This window comes from Pelobates fuscus, chromosome 2 (genome assembly GCF_036172605.1).
Source record: "Pelobates fuscus isolate aPelFus1 chromosome 2, aPelFus1.pri, whole genome shotgun sequence".
NCBI lineage: Eukaryota > Metazoa > Chordata > Amphibia > Anura > Pelobatidae > Pelobates > Pelobates fuscus.
The window spans coordinates 177,072,702-177,096,691 of record NC_086318.1 but is presented as its reverse complement, the minus strand read 5'-3'; the positions used below and the strand labels follow the sequence as shown (position 1 = coordinate 177,096,691).

The 23,990-nt window shown below is 36.6% G+C and overlaps 1 protein-coding gene across 1 annotated transcript in view; it reads left to right on the top strand.

The window, feature by feature from the left end:
• Positions 1 to 23,990, top strand: part of LOC134586979 (collagen alpha-1(IX) chain-like) — a 139,788-nt gene that overhangs the window by 74,835 nt on the left and 40,963 nt on the right. Inside the window, exons 15-25 of the mRNA XM_063442973.1 lie at positions 4,127 to 4,180; positions 4,706 to 4,738; positions 4,832 to 4,888; positions 5,816 to 5,869; positions 11,876 to 11,929; positions 12,264 to 12,317; positions 15,477 to 15,530; positions 17,363 to 17,416; positions 17,981 to 18,034; positions 19,318 to 19,371; positions 21,061 to 21,114. Coding sequence (XP_063299043.1) covers positions 4,127 to 4,180; positions 4,706 to 4,738; positions 4,832 to 4,888; positions 5,816 to 5,869; positions 11,876 to 11,929; positions 12,264 to 12,317; positions 15,477 to 15,530; positions 17,363 to 17,416; positions 17,981 to 18,034; positions 19,318 to 19,371; positions 21,061 to 21,114 — 576 coding nt within the window. The remainder of the gene's footprint in view (positions 1 to 4,126; positions 4,181 to 4,705; positions 4,739 to 4,831; positions 4,889 to 5,815; positions 5,870 to 11,875; positions 11,930 to 12,263; positions 12,318 to 15,476; positions 15,531 to 17,362; positions 17,417 to 17,980; positions 18,035 to 19,317; positions 19,372 to 21,060; positions 21,115 to 23,990) is intronic.

Genomic DNA, 23,990 nt, shown 5'->3' with positions numbered 1-23,990 from the left:
TGTTACCTGCAAATGACTCGCCACATCTCACAAGCAATCATTCTGTTCAGGATTAAAGAGGTTTGTGGCCTTTCTATTCTTTCAGTGGGTTTAATGGTAAGCCTCAGATTGTAAGTGTGCTAAGCACATCTTCTTTTATACATGATCATATGATAAATGTGGTACATCTGTAATAAAAAAGCCTTACCACACAGTTTGAGAAAGCAATGCATTCTCTGCCTATGCAGGGGAGCAGAACAATTGGGCAGACAGCACCCACAATATATTAGCAGACAAAAGAGTGGAAAAAAGTTGAATTCTACCTGCCCTCTAACTAGCTGGTACAACAGACTGCTAACTGTAGGGCGAGGGGTCCAGGCCAAGCCTCAGCATTGGAAGATGGTGCGCTAATGGAGCATTCCCTTATTGGGCAATTCATTAGGATAAATAGAATGGTAGGATCTAATGCGAGGCATATGAACACTGCTAATAATATTTTGAACACAAAATTGAATAGTTCGATTTCTGACCTATACTCTCATTGTATATACAATGAAGGGACAGTGTTGGTGATGATAACTTACGATATCATTACTTGACCCTGGGCTGGCGGCATGAATCTTCCATTCTCATATTTCTGTTTTTTTCAGCCTCTATTAAAGGGACACTATAGTCATCAAAACAACTTTAGCTTATTGAAGCAGTGTGTATAGATCAAGTCTCTGAAGTTCCACTACTCAATTCTCTGCCATTTAAGAGTTAAATCACATTGTTTCTGTTTATGCAGCCCTAGACATGTCTCCTCTGGCTGTGATTGACACAGCCTGCATGAATTTTTTTTATTTCAATCGGATGTAATTACTTCAAAGGTTTTGAGCTCCTGATTTGTAAATTGAACTGTAATTACTAACAGGAGGCTCCTGCAGGTTCAAGCAAGCTATTAACAGAGCAGATGATAGAAATTCTAAATTAAACAGAATTTGCAATAAAGGAAGTGTAAACATTCAATGACTCTTTACAGGAAATGTTTAGGAAGGCTGTGTAAGTAACATGGAGGGAGGTGTGCTAGTGTTGAATAAACAAAGCCATTCCCTGAATAGCAGAGAGTTGAGCAGTGAGACTGCAGAGGCATGATCTATATATCAAAACTGCTTCATTAAGCTAAAGTTGTTTTGGTGACTATAGTGTCCCTTTAAGTGTAACTGTAACTCTTTCTCTCGCTCTCTCTTTCTTTTCTTCCTTTTTTATTTTACACAAAGCGATAAAGAATTACATTTACCAAAAACTTACTTTAAATACCAACTCGTTAACCCTGCAATAATTTCAAGAAAATTGAAAAATATTATTTTGTAAAACTTTGGGTTTTACTACTTTGGCTTTCTATGAAATGTACCTAATATGAAATTGGCTTTCTGTTACACTGGATTCCGTCAAAAGGAAAGGCATCCTGTCAATTTGGCTGCTGCGTGTACATTAAAGAAAATACCATTCACATAACTACAATTTTTGCTATTAAATTCATTTTAGGAAATTAGTTGCACCAATCCTTACAAGCATGAAAAGAAACTGCAAAAAATTGCTCGCTAAAACAAAGACTGATTTCCATTCATATGTTAAGAATTAAGCAACATGGCTTTATGTCTCTAAGATGGGTTCATAGAACTTCCAGCTGAATAAATTAGATGAAATAATAGTTTAGAGTTCCTTGAAGGGCAGGACATTTTTTCTGATAATCTTTTAATCATCATTGCAAAGCTGCTAATTAGTGTATCGAATGGGAAAAATTCTAAATTATTAGGCAATAAAGGATCCAAGACACTTAACTTACGCTTTCAAATGTCATTTGTCTTATTTGGAAATAGTAGCGCTAATGAATGGATAAACTATGGTGATTCGTATTTGTATAATTTATTTTTTGATCTATAGAAAGCGGATCAAAACCTATGCTGTGTTATCTTGCAATAATTAATGTAAAAATAGATGTTTCATTACCGCTGCTTGTTAAGTAATTCTATTCTCAGAAATAGAAAAAAAAATTAATCTCAATATTACCTTTCTTTGATTGTGTGAAATGATATAAAACGTTATCTCTGAAGTGGCAAAATATTCATTTTGAGTCAAAAATGACAATTGGATTGAACCGCGAGTCTCAGTTCTACCTGTGCCTGTCTTATATTATGACACCATCACTTTCATTCCCAAGCTGATGAGCAATTAGGAAGATTCATAACAATATGATAACTCCAGAAAGTCATGATAATGAGCCATAAAACTTTAAAAATAACTTTTCTCTCTTCATAGAATAGAACATTATTTTAATCTCATTTAAGCTCTTTTTTGAGATATACCTGGCAGCCTTAATAAAATGGCATAAAATAGAACTCCTGTTCTCACTGGTTTTCCATGGGTGACAGTGGTGTTTTAATAAGGTCATTGTTTTAATTTACATTTTATGATTATATTTTCTGAGCGAAAGGAAAACGGTATATAATTTGTTATAAAATGCAGTTTCTGTATCGTAGCTATACTACTGTATGATATTATTAATACAAAGTACACAAGTGTATGCTAAAGCAAAGAAAAGCAACAAAACACAGTATTTAAAAAAGTTACTGAAATCATTCATCTCAAATTGAATTCTATTGTTTATTGTGTTTTGTAGAGGCATTTTTGACAGCCATTATCCAGCTTTAAGGCACTTGCAATGCTTTTTAATAGCATTTGAGAGCATTGATAAGAAAAAAAAATCTCTATTTTGAATGCCTTTCTTTTAAAGTAACACTATAGCGATAAGAAATACAATTTAATATCCATTTAAATAATAGGGTGTTTATATATGAAAATGTATGAAAAGCTAATAATAAAACAAATATATATATTCATGCTCTTTTCATGCAAAGGCTCTTTTTATGTGTAGGCTTTTTACACTTAAATTTCACTCATGAAACTGAAATATGCATTTATACTTAAGACATCACAGCTATCTATCACTAGTTTCAATCCAAAGAGTCATTATCAAATCTAGAAGCTCCAAAATGCCAACTAAAGACTAAATATCTAAGCAAGATGCTTAATCCAGCCATAAGGTTATTTTACTTGATGTAATTAGTAAATGCTTAAGATAAATACAAATTTTAAATACACCCCATTTTCAGCCAAATTGTTAAAAACAAAGGTGGCAATAATGAGGAAATAGAATAAAACGAGAATTAAAAAAAAAATATATGAATTGTCAAAGAAATAAAAAAAGAATCATGTTATAATGATATTGGGGTTGATGTGATTTTTTTTCCCCGCTTTGGGTGTTTGCTATTTTGCCAACCTCATGAATGACCAGTCCATTGACAGCCTATTATCCAGTCACAAGTATACCTAAATAAATGGTCACTAATACTACAAAGGTTACAGCAACAAGTTAAACAAAACACTGAGTTTAACAAATAGATACAGACGATACATCAAGGTATCACTAAATAATAGTATTGGCAGATACGATCTCATCCTGCTCGGTACAGTTGGTAATGTGTGAAATTGTAAATAAGTACAATTTTTGAGTGGTAGTTCGGCAGTCTAGGCCAATTTCACTCACCCCAAAACATCAAATGGACTGAATCCAAATCCTAATAAATAAAATGTGAAATGTAATGTAAGAGGAAAAATTGAGAAAAAAAATAGTAATAACATACCATCATTTAATATATAGCAATATTAAAAAAACGTAATGAAAGCTATCATCTACGGAAAGAGAAAAGAAACGGTAGAAATTGGAAAAAAAGTATGGTATCATTTGGAAAAGGGATATGAATGCAGAAAACTATAAATAAGAACATGTTGGAATTTATAATGCTGCTTATAATAATAATGATGATAATAATAGTAATAATAATAATAGATAATGCTGTAGTAAGGAAATGGGAAAAATTAGTAAATGCTACGACTCAATGAAAAATATATTTGATAAGTCAGGTGAAAGGGTACATATCTATATGTCCTCTGAGTAGTGGAGAAATAAAGCAAAAGATTTTTCAGCGTATTGTATAATTGGATGCATTACTACTAATAATTTAGAGTGGATGGAAGTACATTCAATTCAGAATGCATAATAAATAGCAATAGAAATGTAATTTTATATGTTTATTTTTTATAGGGAGATGCTGGTGACCGAGGTGTCCCAGGGCCACCTGGCCCCCCAGGGCCAAGAGTAAGTGATCTTGTTGATGTCAATGGTAATCTTGATATTTGAACCAAAGTGTAGTGGAAGGTCCTTCAGAATGTGTCATTTATTGATAGATTAGTATTGCTTTCTATTTTATATGTTATAAGCTATTTGGAAGTACAAATTTGTTACTCAAAAGCAGATCTTTAAATGGTTCTGAAATGGCTCAAATTGCAACAAAAGTCATATTAACAATAGACTTTGCATATATATGGCAAAACTAATGATGTTACAAAAAAAAAAAAATGCATGCATAGATACTGTGAGTCAATTGAAGGTTCTTTCTCAGCAAACTCAAAATATTTTAGGGTCCCTAAACTAGAATTCGTAATGTTTTAGATTTATCTCATGAAGAGGAACACATATAATCCGGAATAACTACTGTCTGTTAGCAATCTGGGGAAATGGAAAGCTATGATATTTTTTATATAGTAATATACATCTATGTTGTGTTTTACTTTGCAATATGTTTATATGCATTGTTAACACATGAACTTTTTTTTACAATAGGGGGCCGTTGCTCTGCATGAAGGAGACCCAGTGGTGAGTTTCTATTAAAAGGATTAATGCATAGAATAATTTCCATTTGCCATTATTGTATTTACTGAGTGTGCTATATATTTATTTATTTTACAGTGCCCAAATGCATGTCCGCCTGGTCGTCCAGGATACCCAGGATTGGCAGGAATGAAGGTAAGTGAATTTATTCTGGTGCTTTTTCTAATTTCACATTACAAAGATGTATGGCTGAGGAAACGTGGCATTTCATTTAAGGTGAAGCATGGCATTGCACACTTTAAAATCCTTGCCTCTTAAAAGTTAACCTTCGTGTTGGTGCGCCTGTCTGCGGGCTACTTCATCTTCAGGAGAAATTTATATGTGGACTTTCTGCTTCACCTAGACCAAGGATAGGCAACCTTTGGCACTCCAAATGTTATGCACTGCATAGCCCATAATTCTCTTACAGTTCTAATGCTGGAAGAGCATCAGGGGAGATGTAGTTCATATCATCTGGAGTGCTGAAGGTTGCCTACACCTTAATGTATGCTGTATGAAATAAAATAGATTATTTATGTATATATCACCCATGTGAACATGCTTTCTGCATGAGCTGCAGACAAGTGGTACATATTGGAGCTCGTATGTCATGAGCAGAACTTTATCTGCTCTCCATTTGTCAGTGTGTTGGTTCCCCAATTCCTCTGCTTTTTTTTTTTTTCGTGCTTTATGATTTTACGCTATATATATGTTTTTTAGTTTTTTTTGTTTTGTGTGTTAATGTATCCACTTTTTTTAAAGGCACAGTGCTCTGTGCGCTTATATTTCCACTTTGCATATAGATTACTTATACCACATCCACATGTATGTAATTGTTTTAAAGCAGGGGCGCCCAAAAGGTAAATCCCTAGGTGTTGCAGAACTACAACTCCCATGATGCTTTGTATGCCTTTAGAATGGCAAAGCATCATGAAAGCTGTAGTTTTAAAACATCTGGAGAACTACCTTTTGGGCACCCTTTTTTTTTTAAAGGTGTAGTACAACTTATATATATATTTTTTTTTTTATACAAACCATACCCACATAATGTATGCATTCTCATGTTTTAAAACCTTTATTTAGGGCCATAAAGGTGTTAAAGGAGAAGCAGGGGAACCAGGAAAACAAGGCCACAAGGTAAGAAATCACTGGCCTGTGTTGTAAGTGTGCACATGTTTACTGATATATTACTAATATGAGGCATCATGTATTCAGTAATCTGCAGGAGGGAGAGGACCTTTAATTGCTCCCTCCCTACTTGCTTTTTCACTAGCTGTGTCATATGTGACTTCTGGGCCAGCAAATCAGCAAACTTACTTGGTATGAATAAATAGAAAGTAAAATGAATGCAGTTCTGTTACATACACAAAATTGTAGAGAATGTAACACAGCATTTCAAAATTTAGTGAAAAATAACTGATCTGGAAAGCATCTCTAGTTAAAGGGACACTATAGTCACCAGAACGACTACAGCTTATTGCATTTGTCCTGGTGAGTAGAATCATTACCTTCAGGCTTTTTGTTGTAAACACTGTCTTTTCAGAGAAATTGCTGTGTTTACATTTTCAGTGGATAACTCCACTGGCTGCTCCTCATATGGCTTCTAGAGGAGCTTCTGGGGGCATTGCTGCACAGTGTGCAGTACTGCAATTCAGTGTCTCTACCCTCTGCATGGAGACACTGAACTTTCTTCATAGAGATGCATTGATTCAGTACATCTCTATGAGGAGATGCTGATTGGCCAAGGTTGTGTTTGACTTGTGCTAGCTCTGCCCCTGATCTGCCTCCTTGACAGCCTCATCCAATCATAAGGGGAAGCATTGTGATTGGCTGAGAGAATCACTTTTGATGATGTCATCCAAGCAGACAGAACAGGTGCAGAGCCAGCAGCTGCAGACTTGAACAAAAATAAGATTTTACTATATTTAGGGAGTCAAGGAAGGGGAGGGGGAGGTGGGAGACATGAGGGCTGGATGGTGGTTTTAACACAATAGGGTCAGGAATACATGTTTGTGTTCCTGACCCTATAGTGTTCCTTTAAGCTATTGATAAAGCTTGGCAATTGTGTGCATAAGTGTTTAAGTTCGTTAGCTTAAATGTTGTGTTTAGCAAATATGCCCCTGAGACAGAAGAACCCCTTCAAACGTCCATTTTGGATTAAATAATATTTTAAATAGTAAACCGGTATATTACAAAATAAACTACCAGCACTATAGCAGGTAGATTTTAAATTAAAAAAACATCACTGCTGGGTACAAAGCCTAGCTATATAACACAAAGACAAGTTTATTCTAAATGATTTTATCCAGCCAAATTCTCATACAACTAATTTCCATATCACATAGTGACACCTAACAGGCCATGCTTAATATAGCTATATATCTAGATAGGGCGGTAGTGGTTATGGTGCTTGGAGTGTACTTTTAATGTATTTTGCATTGTTAAATGCTATATGATAGAAGTTAAAAATATTTCCTTATTTTCTTTTAACATATCTCAGCTGAGAGTAATTATGATGTTGCCTCTATGCATAATAATAATAATAATAATATTATGAACAAAAATTAGTAAGAACACAAAAGTGAGATAGGTTGTGGTAATATTAAGATATCCATTCATAGTCTATAAACCTAATTATAAATGTGGAATTTGTAGAATATCTTTATTTTAGTGTCAATTTCGACCAATGTATTTTAGTGTTTTCATCTTTCTGCCCATTGTAAACTTGAATTTCTAGCTGTTCAACATTTGCAATCAACCCATGTAATTACCGTATATACTTGAGTATAAGCCGACCCGAATATAAGCCGAGGCCCCTAATTTTACACCAAAAAACTGGGAAAACTTATTGACTCAGGTATAAGACTAGGGTGGGAAATGCAGCAGCTACTGGTAAATTTCTAAATAAAGTTAGATCCTAAAAAAAATATATTAATTGAATATTTATTTACAGTGTGTGTATATAATGAATGCAGTGTGTGTGTATGAGTGCAGTGTGTGTATGAGTGCAGTGTGTGTGTATGAGTGCAGTGTGTGTGTATGAATGCAGTGTGTGTATGAGTGCAGTGTGTGTGTATGAGTGCAGTGTGTGTATGAGTGCAGTGTGTGTATGAGTGCAGTGTGTGTGTATGAATGCAGTGTGTGTGTATGCGTGCAGTGTGTGTATGAATGCAGTGTGTGTGTATGAGTGCAGTGTGTGTATGAGTGCAGTGTGTGTGTATGAGTGCAGTGTGTGTATGAATGCAGTGTGTGTATGAGTGCAGTGTGTGTATGAGTGCAGTGTGTGTGTGTATGAATGCAGTGTGTGTGTATGAGTGCAATGTGTGTGTATGAGTGCAGTGTGTGTGTAAGAATGCAGTGTGTGTATGAGTGCAGTGTGTGTATGAATTCAGTTTGTGTATGAGTGCAGTGTGTGTGTGTGTGTATGAGTGCAGTGTGTGTGTATGAGTGCAGTGTGTGTATGAATGCAGTATGTGTGTATGCGTGCAGTGTGTGTGTATGAGTGCAGTGTGTGTGTATGAGTGCAGTGTGTGTATGAATGCAGTGTGTGTATGAGTGCAGTGTGTGTATGAATGCAGTGTGTGTGTAAGAATGCAGTGTGTGTATGAGTGCAGTGTGTGTATGAATTCAGTTTGTGTATGAACGCAGTGTGTGTATGAATGCAGTGTGTGTGTATGAGTGCAGTGTGTGGATGAGTGCAGTGTGTGTGTATGAATGCAGTGTGTGTGTATGCGTGCAGTGTGTGTGTATGAATGCAGTGTGTGTGTATGAGTGCAGTGTGTGTATGAGTGCAGTGTGTGTATGAGTGCAGTGTGTGTGTATGAGTGCAGTGTGTGTATGAATGCAGTGTGTGTGTATGAGTGCAGTGTGTGTATGAATGCAGAGTGAGTGATGCAGGGTGTGTTTGTGTATGTGTTGCATAGCCTTGGTGGGGGGTGGGCATTTTTATTATTATTTTTTTTAAATTCTTATTTTAATAATTTTTTTGTTATATTATTATTTTTTATTTTATTATTATTTTTTAAATATTATTATTTATATTTTTTTCGTCCCCCCTCCCTGCTTGATACATGGCCAGGGAGGGGGGCTCTCACTCCCTGGTGGTCCAGTGGATGGGCTGTGTAAGAGGGGGGCTGGCAGCGAGCTGTTACTTACCTCTCCTGCAGCTCCTGTCAGCTCCCTCCTCCTCCGCGCCGGTCCAGTCAGCTCCCCTGTCAGCTCACAGTGTAAGTCTTGTGGCCGCGCAGAGCGTTGCCACGGTAACCCGTGGCAACGCTCTGACCCCGCGGCTCTCGCGAGACTTACACTAGGAGCTGACAGGGGAGCTCACCGGACCGGCGCGGAGGAGGAGGGAGCTGACAGGAGCTGCAGGAAAGGTAAGTTACAGCTTCCTGACAGCCCCCTTGTCTGTATTATGGCAATGGAAGTTGCCATAATACAGACATTGACTCGAATATAAGTCGAGTTGGGGTTTTTCAGCACAAAAAATGTGCTGAACAACTCGACTTATACTCGAGTATATACGGTAATTAAAAATCTGAATGTATGAATTTGTTTTTCTCTTTGTAGCCACATGCCAATCAGAAAATGCTGAGTTGTTTCTAGTATCTAAAATTTAGATTCTGTAGATATTTTGGGAGTTACTTATAAAAATTCTTGCATTTGATTTCATGCTTGTAAATTTTTGTGCAAATGCTGCACTTTTTTTTCTACAATGTGCAGGAAAAAAAGGTGACTGTCAAGGTTATTCACTAAACTGTGAATTTTTGCTAATTAATTCCAAATGGCCAACATGGCACAAATAGCTGTTCTTAAAATAATCTCTAACCCAGCCACAGCTTGGCTATTATTGCCTCGGTTTTGCCATTTGGAATTAATTCATGAAAATTCGAAGTTTAGTGACTAACCCTGTCAGAAAGCTGCTAAAATGTGGTGCAGATAAGGGAAAAAATGATGTAAACAGAAAATACAACAAAATTGTTGGTTTGAAAAGACCCATGTCATTTTTTATAAATAACCTTGTGTCCTTATTTGAATATTTCTTTAGATTTAAAATTTGGAAAACATATCAGGATTTACATTTTGACATTTTGACATTTGGATTAGAAAATAATAAACAGTTATACAAATATACAAAAAATAATATACAATTATTTTAGAGCAAAAAGGGTCCTGTTAGTTTGAATGTTCAAAAAGTCTCAAGTGAATTCATTTATTTAACGTTCGAAGAAATAGTGTGCTCGTTTGGGAGCTTTTCAACATACCCACAGAATATACAACATGCGAATACCTTGGTTTTTATTATAGAAAATGGTAGATGGCTTGGGCTATATGTTGGCTTAAGGCTATGAACTAAAAAAAATGTATAATACAACAGTATAGAATTATAGAATAACAATGTATTAAATATATAACCCAATATCTGCATTACGTACATTTATAATTAGGTCAACTTTGCATCTTTTCAAAGTTCACAATTATGTCTGGCAATGCAGTATATGTTTTTTGGAAAATTTACTAGTACACAACAGTTAGTATAATTTACATAATCTACTCTGATTTTCCATGGGTTAGGCATACAAACGAAAAATGTATTCCAATCAAGAAGGCACGAAAAGTAACAACTTGTCTTATAGATTCTAAATGACACCATACAATAAAAACAGCATTACATTTTTAACTCCTATTCTAGTTACATGGAATTCCAAACACACTAACAAGTCTTTTCATTAGATCCATTTTTATGTTTTGTTTATTATATAGGCCTAGTGCAGTGATATTCGCAAATATTGAAATGTATTCTGTAGTTTGCTTATGTTTCTGTTTTTCATACATATATTTTTTTTATGTAGTGTTTAATTTATGTTTGGAATGGGAAAATGTTTTACAGGGTTTGATTTTAAGTCGTTGAAATATAATTTAATTTAAGATAAGTGCTTAATTATATTTGTGTTGATAGTGTTGGTAATTTCTGTTAGGTTAAGATTTCTTGCCTAGAAGTTTGGTTTAAATAAATATTTATTCATAAAGTTTGTATTTTTTTTTTACTTCTCGACAACTGTGTTGTGTTGATTTTTGATTGGAATTGAGTAAGGAGTAGGAATTTTAATTATGGATTGATATAATGTGGAGGTTCCTTTTAAATACTTATTTATCCATTTAATTTAATAAAATCTAATTCTCAAAATTAAAGGGAATCTCGAGTGCCAGGAAAACAATCAGTTTTCCTGGCACTGAATGTTCCCTCTCTTTCCCACCCCCCAATCCCTGATGTCAATTGTCGCTGTCTCCTCCTCCGCCGCCGCTCCTCCTTCTGTCTCCGTCGGCTGGTGGGCGAGTCTGATCCCGCCCACCGGCCGAGGAGACCTAATGCGCATGTGCGGCAATGCCGTGCATGCGCATTAGGTCTCCCCACAGGAAAGCATTGAAAACTAATTTCAATGCTTTCCTATGGGGATTTGAGCGACGCTGGAGGTCCTCACACAGCGTGAGGACGTCCAGCGACGTTCTAGCACAGGTTTTCTATGCTATAGAGCAGGAAGTTCCCTCTAGTGGCTGTCTAGTAGACAGCCACTAGAGGTCGAGTTAACCCTGCAAGGTAATTAATGCAGTTTATAAAAAACTGCAATAATTACACTTGCAGGGTTAAGAGTAGTGGGAGTTGGCACCCTGACCACTCCAATGGGCAGAAGTGGTCTGGGTGCCTGGAGTGTCCCTTTAAACTTCAATTTAAAATCAACGACACATGCATAATTCAGCGGTGATTTCTGACAAAAGCTACACAGTGAAATTTCCATATAAAACAGAAAGAGAAAAAAGCATGACAGAAGCTATACTGCTGTGTGGACATAATGTTGTAAATCTGAGAAACTTCAGCAGAAAATAACATTTAATTTAAAAGGATTCCAAGAATCCTGATTTTTATTACAGGATTAGAACATCTTAGACATGCAATATTATATTTTCTTTTCAGTTTGCAAAGTACAGGTGCCGCTTTAAATGACAACGAAATAATGATGTATTCCTGTGCTACAAACTAATTCTTTTGTTGACAGAATGTTTGTGTTTGAGTTCATTCTTCTTTGTTCTTGCTTCAATTCTTTTTGACAATGCAATTCTTTTCTTTTTATGTTTTCCTCTTAGGGAGAAGAGGGTGAACAAGGAGGTATTGGCGATGTTGGAGCTCAAGGCCCTACAGTAAGTGGTTTTCTTCTAGAAAATATATTAACTATGTTTTACAGCTGTCAATCACTCTCTTGTTCTGTCTTTATATCTGTGTCTCCATTCATTTCTTTCCATGTCTCTATGTCTGTCTCTTTCTCACAATATCTGCCGGCCTGCCTGTCTGTATGTCTGTCTGCTCCTCTCTCTGTCTCTGTCTGTCTGTGTGTCTGTCTGTCTCTCTCTTTTTGTCTATCCATCTACATTTCTCAGGAAACTCTTTGATATTCATCTCCAGAATAATGAAAACATGCATTATACAAAAACATACAGTATATATTTTTATTTATGTTGTTTTTTTTTTTTATAGGGACCCCAAGGTCTGAGAGGAATCACTGGGGTATTGGGAGCTAAGGGTGGCAAGGTGAGTACCATCATTGCATGAATTTGTTAATAATTCAGGCAACCGGAAGCTACATATTGTATAACTGAATTTCATCCAGTTCTACAAAGGAGTTATACTTATCTAGCTGATGTATTGATTGTATGGAATAGCTTTTCCTTAAGAAAGATATCTTATCTATACTCATATTACTATATAAAAAACTATGTATTAACATCCATCATAAACACAATGCCTCATTGAAAAACATAGGAACTACACAGGTTTCCACTACAACGCAGTGGTACATATCAGCGGGGTATGTTTGAAGCATATAGTGAAAATGTATTGTGTAGGTAGTGCATTAATAGATTGCATTTATGGTTAGTGGTCTAAATGTGTTAACTCAGATCACTACTAGAGATGGTAACCCTTTACCTCCAAGAGTTTTATGTACCATATTTACAAGTAACGTGCCAGTGCCACTGACACTTCTTAAAGGGTCACTCCAGACCACTAAAGCACTTTAGCTTGCTGAACAGCTTTAGGTGTGAAGAATGTGTCCTTTTTTCATTTTACAAAAGGTGCAGATTTTAATAGAAATTGACCCTTTTATAAACTGACTTGGTTAAACCCCCTTGCCTTTCAAGCAGACAATAGTTAATATTATTTCCTTGGTTAAATCAGTAAAACTCAAGAGGCCCCAGTGTGTGTGGGTTTGTGGGATGTAGTCTGTTTGTGAAGAGTGCAGTCTGTGGTACAGTGTCTGTGTGGGGGGGTGCATTGTGTATGAGAGGTGCTGTGTGTATGAGAGGTGCTGTGTGTATGAGAGGTGCTGTGTGCGTTTGAAAGTCATGCAGTGTGTGTGAGGGGTGCAGTGCTTGTGTGTGAGGGGTGCAGGGTTTGTGTGTGAGGGGTACAGTGTTTGTGTGTGAGGGTGCAGTGTTTGTGTGTGAGGGGTATAGTGTGGTATAGAGGGGTATAGTGTGTGTGTTAGGTGTGCAGTGTGTGTGTGTCTGTGTCTGTGTGAGAGGTGCAATGTGTGTGTCTGAGGAGTGCAGTGTGTGTGTGAGGGGTGCAGTGTGTGATATATATATATTTATATATATATATATATATATATATATATATTAATTTTAAACAAACTTATGAATACATATGTATGTATGTATTTTCTTTTTTTTTTTATTAAATACATAAACTTCATATCCCCCTCCCTACTTACCTTTGCTTAGGGAGGGGGGACATTAGAAGGCAAGCCCTGCTGATCTTAGTGACGAAGCCCATGTGTTCTGGTGTTGAGTGAACTCTCACTCGCAGATTTCACTCTTATGAGATCCGGAGGATTGTCATGGTAAATGCGTCAATGCTCCAAGCTCGCAAGAGGAGAACCCGGCAGAGCTGCAGTTAGAGCTCCCGGGTCCTCTCTCCCTCCAATGCCGACTGCTGCATTCCAGTGCTAGGAGGCCAGTGAGGGAGATCTCTGACCGTGAAGGCACACCGTAGGGCTAACGCTTAGAGAACAAGGAAGAGGGAGAGCCTTGGCTCTGTAGTATTTTCTCAGGGAGAGGGGGAGATTGCTCTGGTGCCCCTCCCCCCGGATCCGACACTGTCTTAGTCATTGCCTGCCATTTGAGTTTAGCTCAACTGAGCTAAATAATCAGGAATTGACAGGACCAGTTGTCTGACATTATTATTTATAATGAAAAGAATTACACACTCTTAGCACATAAAGCAGTTCAGCAAGCTACAGTGCTTTAGGGGTCTGTAGTGTCCCTTTAAATTGTCTCTGTTCTCTGTATAGTCTTTGCAATGATGAACAGCACAGATTCACAGCATCAATATTCAGCAGCACTTCAGTTCATTTACTGTATGCAATTTATTTTTTTTACTTCCACTTGAAATGATCAGTGCCAACCTTGATTAATCAAATATCTTTCTGATTTCACTGCTGCCATTCCACTGCATCAGCAAATGTTACTATGCATATTGTTCATGTCATTACTTAGAGAGCTGACCTGAGAGCAATATCAACTAAAAATACTCATTGACATTTATGTTAAAATGAAATCTATTGCAGAAAATGAAGTTTTATATTTTCTTCCTGTAATACAGCGATCATGCTCTGTACTAATACAGGAAATGTAGCTGACAGAATTATTATTTTAGATTTATCGATCTAAAATCATATCTCCCACCAGATATGGACACTTTCATTTTAGAGACATACCTTGTGCTTTCACGTAAACACTCAGGGACATTTTAGATTTCGGTGAAAACCAAATACACTTATTGACTCTAGCCCTAGCACTCAAAATTCTTCCTGATAACTTTTTGAGAGGTCACCCAGCACCAGATGGAGCATTTGGTAGGGTGCAATTGGCATTGATGAATTAACCGAGGATTTTCTGTACCCTAGAAAAGCCAATTTTGCCTATTGACGAAGCCATTTAAATGAAAATGAGCTTCGTCAAACATGATGAGTGGATGAATAAAATAATTGTTTTATCTCGCTAATTCATTGTTCTTTTGTAAAATTACCCATGATGAATCTCTCAAGACTAAAGTCTAATATGTACCTGCAACAAGAAAACTTGAATCTCTAACAATAAGTCATTTACCTGTCAAATCCAACTTTGGGTTTTGGCCCAATTCTGTGTTTAAAACATGAAGCTGGAAAAGAGAAACATTAAGATTAAAAAGATGAACAGAGAAATGTGGGCCTAATATAGACTGTCCCTCATACATAAGGACACTTGGAAGATATGTATAGTTCCTGAATCACACTTCCAGTAGGTTCTATGCTTTTCAGAGTTTCATCTTTAATAATGGGCATGAACACTATTCCATCAAATGTATATAATGTTTACAGTATATATGTTCATATTTTGTTGGTTTTGTATTTGGCGTAGCTCTCCATAGATGGGGAACACTGTGGTATAAAGAGTCAAAAAGTAGCTTCTGCAATAGACCGTTAATTAAATTGAATTGATGTATATGATTATATGATTATATGATATATAGACATTTTTTTGTAGTTAACATATAAATACTCGACTTCAGGTGTGAGCCTTGAGTTTTAAGGACATAACGGAACTTTCAGTCTTCATTCTTTTGTGCCAGCATTACTTTTAATGTATGAACTCTTTAAGAGGGAGAAAGATGTAAATGTTGAAATGTGTTTTTTACTTCTTTTTTTAGGGAACTCGTGGAACTGATGGAGAACCCGGTCCTCGAGGAGTTGCTGGTGCATCTGTATGTACAGCTAATAAATAATAGCATAAATCGTACAGGCAATATACTTCTGTATAAAAGTAACAGACTAATCAAATGTAGAAATTATTATTCCTATTACTACTATTTTATGTCCCCTTCGATATTCGTATTTGTGAGCCACTACTTACTTTCATCCAGCATTCTTCTCTTTCCCTCTGACCAGAGCACTCACCCATCTCAGACTTGTTACCCCATCATTTCCACTTTTTTACTCAATCCTGTTCTATGTGAGCAGGCATTCCCATTCCCACTCATTGGAAACTTTCTTTCCATCCCAAGTTCTGTCATTCCTTCTTATATCTTGCTCTCTCATCACTCCCTCTCCTACCCTCACATCACATAATTTATTTCCACCACATCACCCCATATGTTCACATCAAATCAGTCTTCTAGCTCATCAGGCGTTCTCTTTCCCTTTAAGCACCAGCATCTTTTTCCATCTTCGTGTTCTGTAGCATTAACACTGGTTCCTCAGCACCCCCTTCTCTTTTTATCACAGCTTCCACTTTCCTTCCATCTCAGCACCCCTTTCATTCTCAATGGCTACTCTCTTTTACTCTTAGCTTCTCATTTCAATAGGAAGAAGTTAGGAATAGTGGGCTGCCCATCTTTCCTGCATCCATTTTTATTTTATCACTACCTTATTTTTCCATCTCATTATGCTACCCCATCTCTTTTCACTGAAGCTTCTATCATTCACATCAACCGTCTTCTTCTATGTCACCCTTTTATTTCTATCTCTGTATCTCTCCACATCTCATCAGTCCTATGTTTCCAACTCATGCCATCTCTGTTATCAACTAATTATATGTGTATTGCTATCTCATCACGTCTCTCCTGATCTATGTACTTCCCATTATGCTTGTTGTTTCCACTCTCCTTTCATCTCTTCTGTCCATTCTTTCCATCTTGTAAACCTCCTTGATTTCTGCAACTCCTTTCTGTTTATCACCGCAACACCCCTTTTCTTCTGTTTCATTATCCTCTCTTTTTCCCCAGCACTCTCATATCTCTTAAATTTCCTTCTCATTATCTGTTTTTTCCAACGCATTCATTTTATTTTCATCTCTCCCCACTTTTCTTTTCATAACATAACCTGTCCATCACCCTTTCTATACTGAATTACTTTCACTTTCCAACTAAGCTCCCCTCAACCAAACTATCCCTTCCCTCTTTTCATTTTCATTACACCATCTTTCTCCATCTAAACTCTCCTTTCATTTTACCTTTTCCTTTCCCTTCCCTTTTTCTCAGTAGCCACTGCCCTTTCATGTTTCAACCCATCTTTTTGTTATCCCTCTCTTTCCTTTTCTCTTTACAAAAAAACATTTTTATCATATCTTTCACGGTTGCTACCCATATGTCACCCCCCTTATTCTACTTAGAGTCACCTCTAATTTTTTTTTCTCATCATCCCTCTTGTACATTTCTTTATCCCTCTCTTTCCGTGCGATTAAACACTCCTTTACCATCTCATTGTTGCTCTCTTGCCATTTCATTATCATTACCATCTCTTTTCAGCTCATCTCCCCTCTCTTAAATCTCACCATCCCTGCTTATCCTATTATTCCTCTCTTTCCATCTCAGCACTCATTCTCTATCAATTTCAATCTCTCTTTACTTATCTAATCAGAATAAAATTGTAAAAAAAAGACAAATTTACAGTTGTATCTCATGCTGCTCTGTCAGTGGTCTTTTTTGATGTATTTGTAATTAGAGCTAATACCCAGTAATACCCAATGTACAGAGCTCAAAATATTTATTTCTGAGTAACCTTCAGTTATAATTATTGCATTTTAATGTCATTTCAGGGGGATCAAGGTCAACGAGGTGGAGTAGGAGAAGCTGGGCCAAAAGGTGACAGAGTGAGTACACTATAGTTTTATTTATTTGTTTGTTTTTCCTTGTATTATTATTCTAAAAAAAAAAATCAATAAAAATTGATTTACAAACAAACATCAGACAAGGCAAAAAGCCTCAAAACATAAAAGAGGATTATATTCAACGTTTTAGGACACAAAAAAGAAATACAAATCAAACAGACATTACAGCCCTGCTAATTCATTTTGATGCAATGATGGCCAACCTTGACACTCGAGTTGTTTTGTGAACTTGTTTTCCCATGATCCTCTGCCAGCCTGAAAGCTGGTTGAGCATAAAAAGAAATGTCATTTACACAAACATCTGCAGTGACAAGACTTACCCTCGCTGAGAGATGGAGTCATTTTATATAATTTTCAATCTTTTTAATCAAAAGATGGCATATGAGATAAGAATAAATGTTATTCAAATAAATGCATGAGAACCGTACACAACACATTTATATTCTAAGTGGAATAAAAGGAAATATTATATATTGTAAATAATTTGTATATTAAAATAAGATTACCCTGCATTCTCAATGTTATAATGCCATTTAATTATTTCAGGGCCCTGCAGGACCAAGAGGTATAACTGGAATGCCAGGCTCAAAGGGTGAGGCGGTATGTGCACAGTATTGTACTTTTTGTTTTAATTATTTACATGTTTTGTGTTAAGGACCTTATGATTGGGATGTATCCATTATAGACCCACAGGGAAGTTAAATAGTGAACACTGTATGTGGTATTATATTACAAATACCACAGCCAGAGACTTCCTGAGGAAAGGCTGCATTTACTTATTTGGGAGGCCATGTTTGTTTACACTGTGTAAAGCAGTCTGATTTCTAAATGCTGAGTAGCTAGCAACTGAATTCACTTCACTAAGTTTAAGTAATCAACTCTTCTCCATATTACACAACAGATATTATGTAACAGCTCACTGCTAACCTGAGTCAAATTAAATAACCAAATGAATTGCATAGGAAACATATCTGTGAATATGTGAGCTTTAAACGTGTTGCTCCTGAGATGCTTTTTACTAAGCTCTACCATACAGGACAAGATAAATAAGTATTGGTAGTCTTTGGTTTATCTTATTCATAATGGCTTCCAAATAAATACGGTTACAAAAGAATAAAAAAAAAAAAAACGCCACATTTGCTGGAATTGTTTTTTTATTGTGTAAAATCAACTGTTACTAGTAATTAATTTATATTATAAATGTACCTTTTGTTAGGGTTTTCCAAGAGGTTTAGAGTATAAATCTTATTGGACCGGTTCTGTTTTTTCATTGCACTCATCATTACTGTAATAGATATAATAATCCTCATTATGATGTGTGATCTTGAAAATTAAAAAGTTGAACAACACTGCCTTAATGAATATTAAGCATGGAATGTTGTTTAAACTTTACAATTTATATATCCCTCTTGGGAAGCAATATCAAAAATGCAAAGCCCGTAATAAGCGTGTACCTACATTTGCCCATTTCCCACGATGTGTAGCCTGGGTCTGTAGAGGTCTTATCCCAATCAAACCTTCTAATGGAAAAAAAGTTTTGTCTCTGAAATGGGTAGTACAACTTTCAAGATCTAGGATACTGGAGTTTTGTTAGGGTTCTATCTCGGTTCTTCACTGCACTTGTCTTTGAAAGAGACTTTGGGCACAGGTGATACTGATGACTCCATTTGGCCATTTCCCTTATAAGTCCTTGGAGAGAGGCCACAATATTTCTCATGCTCATTTCTTGACCTGTCTTCACTAATCATCGTCCTAATTTTGCTGTATGTAATTCTACACCATTAAATACTTGTGCTTCTATTTTTTATGCTTCTACAACTGTTTTCTTCTCCCTGTACTTTAAAATAGGTTAATGACAAAAAACCTATGTATATTTTATCTAGGGCTTGCCTGGTGTTACTGGTCGTGATGGAATCCCTGGAATGCCAGGATCAAAGGTAAACCAACAGTGTATATATTTCTTATTATTTTACGAAGTATCACTAATCATATACACTGCTGGATTTTTTTTTTTTTTTTTTATTCTTTATTTTTTATTGTGCATAAGTGAACAAGTTGTCCTACACCGTCACAATAACGAGTGCAAGAACATGCATAAAACATAATGAAACAGGTTACATACTGTATTATGCTGGATTTTATTAATTCACTTGATATACTGAGCAATATAATTTTCAGCTGATAGATAATAAATCAGTGAGTATACACAGAGCAAATAACACTGGAAGAGTTATTTAATAAGTATGAATGTGTATTTATTTTTGTGATCGTGTGTCCAAAAATCAGGATGGCCAAATGTTAGCCATATGGCGGTTCGACTTTGCTGAATTTTATTATTGGAACAAATTTTGGTAAATAAATCATAAAGACCAATAGGGTGGGCCAATCAGTGTACTGCAAACTATATTCATAATATAAATATCTTGCATATATTTTACAGTGCAGTGACAATGCATATTTTTCCTATTTGGTTCACAGATCGTGTGATAAAAGTAACAGTAAAAAAGAAGGAGCAGTAAAAAAAATAATCTATATTTAATAAATTTACAATATGTAAATAAATATACATTTTTTTTTACTGCTACTCCATTTTTGTTTTCCATTTGTCACTTCTTACACGATCTGTGAATTAAATCAATATTTAGTGACTGTTCCCTAGATATCAATGATTATTTTTCCCATCAATCATCTCTTTTTTTTTAGTGCCAGGGATGGAATTCAGAATCAAAAATCGTAACGAACATGCTCGTCCATTTCACATTTTGTTTGGTTCTTGATTTGCTAAATTTCAGCTCAGAGTTCAGGATTTGGAATGATCACCAGATCAGACTAAAGTCCTAGCAGGCTGCAGAATCTGAGTGTGCCATTGTTTGCCTGTGTTATGCCTGCACGTTAATTACAAATAAGAATACAATATTTAAGAAATACAGATACGTTTATTGTCAAATTATATTGATCTAAAAAGTGAATTCAAAATAAAATGGTCATCTAAATGAGAACAAGACCTTTTTAAATTGAAAGTTCTACATTGGCCCCAAATCCTCATGCTCAGACATATTACAGCTTCCATATATCAAGTACACTGCATTAACCCATCACTTATTTAATATCCCATTCTATAATGCATACTCCAAATGTAATGAGTGTAATACAAAGTGTGAAACATTTGAAGTAGAATTGTAAAACAGGCAAGGTTAATGACAGCAAGGAAGTGGCACCAGTCTATGGATAAAACATGATTGATACATTCCATTATTGTACTATTAGAATCAATCTCAGCATTACGGGCTGATGATAATGACATAAGAGGTGCAAAGTACTTTGATACAATGATGTTAGAAATGCATTATCAACATGACAACTGAAGTTATGATGATTAAATGAGCGCCATTTTCCCCCCCTTCATACATGCCAATTAGTTCTTGATTCTTTAAATATGTTTTATCCACTTAATACTCAAGTATATTTGAATATATTCTCTGGCTCTCCAGTTTATTTGTTTTCCGGATGATTTTTTGAAAATGGGAAATTGGTGCTGGAAGTGGTAGTACGCAGCAATCAGAGATTTATTATTTCTATGTCAATGTCTAATTTCAGATGTGACTATGTCTTTGTTATGTTTTCAGGGGGACTCAGGGGAACCTGGTGCTCCGGGAGAAGCTGGCCTACAGGGATTACCTGTAAGTAAATTGAAGTGTTGTCACTTTACAAATGGTTTGTTTTTTCAAACATCATTTGAACCACTGCTGCATGACAGTCATTGTCATTTTATTGAAAAAAAGCACTTGTATTGTTTTTAAAACAACAAAGTAGCAAAACATATAACATGACATTTCAGTTTTAGCCTCAAAGAAAAGTTTGTCCACTACTGTATGTCTGTGTTAAAGGGACACTATAGTCATCCACACCACTTTATCTTGTTGAAGTGGTCTGGGTGCTTTGTTTCTGTTTTCTTAACCCTACAATGTAAATTGTTGTACTTTTTTAAACTGTAATGTTTACATTGCAGGTTTGAGACCACCTATAGTGACTATTAGTATGGCAGTCACTAGAGGCACTTCCATGGCACTGACCAAGGAAAACTCTGGCACGTGACGCTCTAGCCCCCCTAGGAGAACTTTGATTCAGTGCTTTCCAATGTGGAAATTTACATGTGCATGCTGCTTATTTCTGTATGGGACAGGTCCCAAATACTCCAGGTAGTGCTGCCAGCAGGGAAGTAGTGCTCCAAATGAACATCCACCTGCAAAAAGCAAGTGAACCATTGTTTGCGAATGCACTTCCTGCCAGATTCATTCACATCCAAATTTTGTTAATGTGGTGCTTTGTGAATCTCCTGAATCCTATACCTTGTTTTCGGTTCGGAGGCAAAAGTACTGATTTTTATCCAGACACCAAATACATCTGGGTTATTACTGTAGATTTATGCTGCACGACAGAATTCTGTACGTATTTGGCTGTAGTAAATATGAGGATTGTGGTTAAAATACAGTTTATTTTCAGGTATGTTGTTCAATTGGACAAAATCCAGTGTTTAGTGAATAACCCTGTAAATAATAAATACAAAAATATAAGTGCAGACCCAACGTATGTGAAAAAGATATATAAAAAAAGTGGTGATACACCTGGGGAAGTTTGTCCTAAATACCAGATTTGTGTACTAGAGGAACTTGTATAGACACAGTAATTATCTTTTAAAGAATTAGCAAATATGTAGATACCTCTAAAGTACAAGTATAATGGTTGTTCAGGTATAAGACATATAGAGATTGTATAAGAACGACGAGTGAGGGAAACGGGGTTGGTAGCTATATCACCCTTTGTATCAAATCAACTCGATTAGATATGATAAAAGATACATGGAATGAACAAAGTAACACTACCACAGAGACAGGGAGAGACAGAAGCAAGCATAGAGTCAATGATACTAGGCTAGTATGGGATTGTAGGGTCCTTATACATAAGCCTATAGGAAGTATTCTAGTCAATATAGGAGGTATTACCTTCGTGATTCTGCTTAGTCCCAAAGGACTGGTAGCTAATAGACAATCCCAAGCCTTGGGATGTAGCTGAGAAGGTAACCCTTGTCAAGATGGAGATTGTTAGCTGATAACCCCTAAGGTTGATATGACTAAATACTAGTATAGCTACAAAGTAGCTTAATACAGGGAAGCCACAATAAATGCCATCCAGCAAACTATCTGCACATTATAATTATAATAACTTTAGAGGTATCTACATATTTACTAATCCTTTAAAAGATAATTACGGTGTCTACACATGTTCCTCTAGTACACAAATCTGGTATTTAGGACAAACTTCCCCAGGTTTTTAAAGGTGTATCACCACTTCTTTATATATCTTTTTCACATAAGTTGGGTCTGCACTTATATTTTTGTATTTATTATTTATACATTCGGCTTAGTCTACTAATAAAGGTTCATACCACTATAATGATTTTTTAACTCTAGCAGGTACTTTCGGGTGGAGTGGGTCCCACCTACTTTAAGTGATTGGATTTCCCATCCCATTTCATTTTCTTTTCTTTCTAATATACCCAGGTTTTATGCCCTCTGGTACCTCCGTAACCTTCTGCGAGGCATCAGTGTTGGTTAGTCCCAGGGCCAGATTAAGAGCCCAGTGGGCCTGGTGCTGAAAATTATGATGGGGCCTAATTATAGAAACTTATCGACCAAAAACACTAAAACAGTCATACCTCTCAAGTCATGTATCTGATGGAGTTGGTGTTGGAGGGAAACTCAAAGGATGCAGCTATAAGAAAACACATACTCTATGATAATCTCTTTATCTAATTAATGCTTTCATGTTTCAAGTAAATCCATACCCCATAACAGCAGTGTCCATGGGCGGGGTAAAAGGGTGCACCACTGACGCGAATCACGTGACCAAAACTGCCAAAAGGGGCGAACATGCCCCAAAAGGGGGCATGTCTGTCCAAAGAATTGGAAGGCCAGTATGGCATCAGTGTCCCTATGTATCACAGTGTCAATGTCCCCATGTCGCCCAGTCCCCTAGTCTCAGTGTGTCCCGTGTCACTAGGATACTAGGGGACACTGAGAGACATGGGGACACTGAGAGACCCGGGGACACTGAGAGACATGGGGGCACTTGTGAATACAGACATGGGGACACTGGGAGACATGAGGACACAGACATTTGGGGACACTGGGAGAAATGAGGAGACAGACACTAGGGACACAGACATGGGGACACAGACACTAGGGACACTGGCTGGGAGGCATGGGGACACAGACAGTTGGGGACACTGGGAGACATGGGGCACTTGTGGACATAGACATGGGGACACTGGGAGGCATGGGGATACTGAGATATTTGGGGACACTGGGAGACATGGGGACACAAAGGACACAGAGACATGGGGACACAGACACTGGGAGACATGGGGACACTGAGACACTAGGGACACTGGCTGGGAGACATAGGGACACTGGGAGACATGGGGACACTGAGACACTAGCTGGAAGTCATGGGGACATGGGGACATTGAGAGACATGGGGACACAGAGACATGGGG